The sequence below is a fragment of the Lipotes vexillifer genome, unplaced genomic scaffold (genome assembly GCF_000442215.2).
Source record: "Lipotes vexillifer unplaced genomic scaffold, Lipotes_vexillifer_v1.1 scaffold153, whole genome shotgun sequence".
In the NCBI taxonomy this organism is placed as follows: Eukaryota; Metazoa; Chordata; class Mammalia; order Artiodactyla; family Lipotidae; genus Lipotes; species Lipotes vexillifer.
Genome location: NW_006774670.1, coordinates 4,412,083 through 4,415,717, shown reverse-complemented (window position 1 = coordinate 4,415,717; position 3,635 = coordinate 4,412,083). Strand labels below are relative to the sequence as shown.

The 3,635-nt window shown below is 42.0% G+C and overlaps 1 protein-coding gene across 1 annotated transcript in view; it reads right to left on the bottom strand.

Moving 5' to 3' along the window:
* Window positions 1-106: 106 nt before the first annotated feature.
* Window positions 107-3,635, bottom strand: part of KLF3 (KLF transcription factor 3) — a 34,551-nt gene continuing 31,022 nt past the window's right edge. The window contains exons 5-6 of the mRNA XM_007449406.1: window positions 3,116-3,276; window positions 107-967 (exon numbers count right to left, since the gene is read on the bottom strand). Of these exons, the coding sequence (XP_007449468.1) occupies window positions 786-967; window positions 3,116-3,276 (343 nt within the window). The 3' untranslated portion in view covers window positions 107-785. The remainder of the gene's footprint in view (window positions 968-3,115; window positions 3,277-3,635) is intronic.

The following is a 3,635-nucleotide window of genomic DNA, read 5'->3' as shown; positions in this document are numbered from 1 at the left end:
GGCCAGGAATGGCTGGCTTCCTCCTTTGCCCGCCTTGCTCTGCCCCTGCTGCATGCCCCTTTGCTCCGACTCCACGCTAGCAAGTACAGTATCCACCCCCTCAACGGACAGACATCATCCACCGAAATCAGCAGCTCTGGCTCACCTCCCTGGTGGCAAAGACCTCCTTAGTAGCTGCAGGCACAAAGGAGGGTAAAGGACGTACATTTAGATGAAGTGCTAAATCCAAATTGACAAGCCAGATCTGTGAAGGACAATGGAAGAGTTGACTGTACTAGTCTGAAAGCCTGTTGCATGTCTAGCTAATCTGTGAAAGGTTCCACCCTTCTTTTTGCTGTGGAGCACCAAACTCGATCACAGAGCGCAGAGGTCTGGATGCCTCTGGCAAGGACTAGCAGGTTGGATACTGTATTTCTAATACATTTACTTTGACATTCTTTTGAGGATTACATGGAGAAACAATTGGTTATGTTAGTTTACATGTTCCCTTGCTTTCATTACATTAAACGTATCTCTAAGAAGGGTTTGCTTAGCATCCCCGGAAAAAAAAAAGAAAAAAAAAAAATTGTTCACATTCTTTAGGTCTGACCCGTGGCAAGGAGAGGGAAGATTAGAGAATATTTACTACTGACCATATGGAAGTTTGAATGATATAAATTCAGAGATTCAGACCAGCTGAATCAAAATTAAAATGTACATGTAAAAAGATGAGTTAGATAATGGGAGGGAGGACAGAGAGAGAACTGGGAGAGTGGGAGCCACGCTGAGGCGGGAGATAGAGGCATTCAAACGAGCATGTGGCGTTTCCTATGGAGGGCAAGGTGGTCGGAGCGGGAGAAGCTGCGGTCACAGTCTGGACACTGGAAAGGTTTGATTCCAGTATGTTTTCGGAAATGTCTCGTGAGTTCATCAGACCGAGCGAATTTCCATGTGCATCCTTCCCATGTACATTTGTAGGGTTTTTCTCCTGCAGAAAGGTGGGGGAAAAAGAGCTGATTTTTTCTAAGAGCAAAATGATATTAATAATTAAAGGCAGTAAATATTTCTGAGCTAAAGCTCTTGACAAACATTATTTCCAAGATAGGATAATACACTTGTCCCTTGAACCACTAGGTGACAAATAAGAAACACAGATTAATTGTCTTAATACGAAACTGGCTTTCTGCCCAAAAAAGGGAGGAGAGAGGGATTTTAAGAGTTCCTAAAGCATATTTATGGCACTGAAATCCACTCTGAGGGGCTATCAAAGAATTTTGGTTTTGCCCTCAAAGGAGGCAATGAACAAGTTTTTAATACCCGGTGATCCGTATTTGTTGACCTCCAAGTCGTAAACCTACTTAGGAGCTTAGCTACATGCAGCGCTGTCCATTCAAAGAGAAGTCCAAACTGAAAGTTTATGGGATTTGCTTATTCTTTTCAACAGTTTTCTAAAAATGTGAAGTCCCTAAGTCCCTAGCAACAAATATTCATCAGGGATTTCAACATTTTATTTTTTGTTTAGTCAAGAACAACAACGCCTAAGTATGATGCTTTAATTCAGACGTACGGAAAATAAACTCTTCCCCACTCTGTCAGAAGTCAGGTTTCTACAACCCTCTCCTGTGAGACGATAACTTACAGGTGAGACAAAGAAGACCTCTGTGGGGAAGTCACGAGGACAGCAGTATGAAGGCCTTTACAAATAAAAAGGCAGTTAACGGTAATTTTACATGTTTAAATCAGTAATATTGGGTAATGGGCATGACAGATTCATTCCCATTTACTATCCCTTGTTTTCTAGAAACCTTAAAGGATTGTAATTCCTTGGCATTTCAATGACATATTCAGAATTTATACTCTCTTTTTTGTTGCACAGAATATACATGCTAAGAGTTCTTTTTCTTACGTCTGAATTGTTACCCAAATATCCAATGTCTTTTTACTCTTAGGCTGGCCTTTGGTAACATCCACCTCTCAGGGCCCGTTCGTGCCCTGAGGAGGCTTTCATGAGTCTATCTGGCACTGCCCATTGGGTGGTCCTCTAACTGCAAGGCTGTCACCCTCAGCTCTCTCCGTGGCAACACCGTGAGGAAGCGAAGGAACACTGTATGCGGCTGGATCCCCTCGGCTTCCTTTGCCTCCTTCCCAGGATGCACGGAAAACCTTCACTTCCACTCTGCCAGACACTTTACTTCCTCTCCTCTTCCAAACCCCGGATTCTTCTCTTTGTAAATGTTCCTGACAAGAATGACTCACAAAACTCCAAATATTCCACATTCTGAGGTTAAGGAAATGTACAGAGAGGGAAATTGCTGTTACACTAGAATTTCACATCCAAGAGTATGAGGTCAGCTCAGATGAGGCTGTCCATAAACATTAATCACCAATACCAACTGCAATTAATCAGGTTTGTTTAAAACATTTTTGTACGAATTCCTTAAGATGTTTTGCTACAAAATGTTCATGAGCACAGGGGACAATTTTATGTTTTCCTCACCCATTTAACAATTTTCATAAGACCTGTCTGTACGCTCTATATGCAACGCCTGGCAAACTGGAAAATATCCTACAACAAATATGGCAGGCAATCGCCTCCAAGTCCCCTCAGTTTTAGAAGACGATAATTACGCAAATATCTTCACTTTTCTTTCCTTTGACGACTTGTCTTCCGTTTGAATTCCATTTCTATAAACTGCTGCATTTACTTGTTCTGTATAAAGAACTTTTTCCTTCTTTTTTTGCCATCGTGAATTTGATAATGTACATTTATTAAGTGACAGCCTATATGAAGGCCACATCTTTGATGAAACAGGCCCATGGTTAAGGGCAATTTCCCCCTCTGTTCCCAGTAGAGGTTTCATGCCCTTCTCTCTCTCTTACTACAGAGACCACAGAACTGCAAGTGGTTGCAAGGGGCCTTGAACAGAAAACCCTGAATCTATTCTATTATAAAAACAAATCATTATCGAAAACTTCACTTTTCACAACTGACAAGCGACATCTGTAGCTATGGTACTTTCAAGATGCGTGAAAAAATTTCATTACAATAATCTCTGAAAGCTAGAACATTTGTCTTAACATTCCGTGCTAGTATTTCTTAAGAAGAAAGATGAAGTGCGTCTTGTATTTCTAATACCTGTATGTGTTCTTCTGTGTGCTTTCAAGTGAGAGCTTTTAGTGTATACTTTGTTGCATCCATCATAATCACATCTGTGTATCCGCCGCTTCCTCTGGGTGTCTGGAGATTCCACAGGTAAAGGTCTCTTCCCGGGCTGCACGATGACTGAAGGGTGATTCCTAGGAAAGCCGATGCCAAATGCAAAATGGTGAGTGAAAGGCTCTTCCTTTCCTTTAGGGTACCAAAAGCATGAACAACACTGGGCAAAAACAAACAAACAAAAAACCCAACAAAATAAACAAAAAGAAATTAGCGGATCAACCCAAGAAGCACTGCTATATTCATTCAACAAACATGGAGTGAGCACCTACCATGAGCCAGGCACTGTGCTTGGCACCGGGACACAAAGATGAATAAAAACAGGGTTCCTGCCCTGGAGGAGCTCACACTCTAGGGGGAGACAGACATGTAGATAAGTAATGACAGTAAGAAGGGTTAGGGGCTACACTAGAGGGAGGTGCAAAGTGCAGGGTCTCTT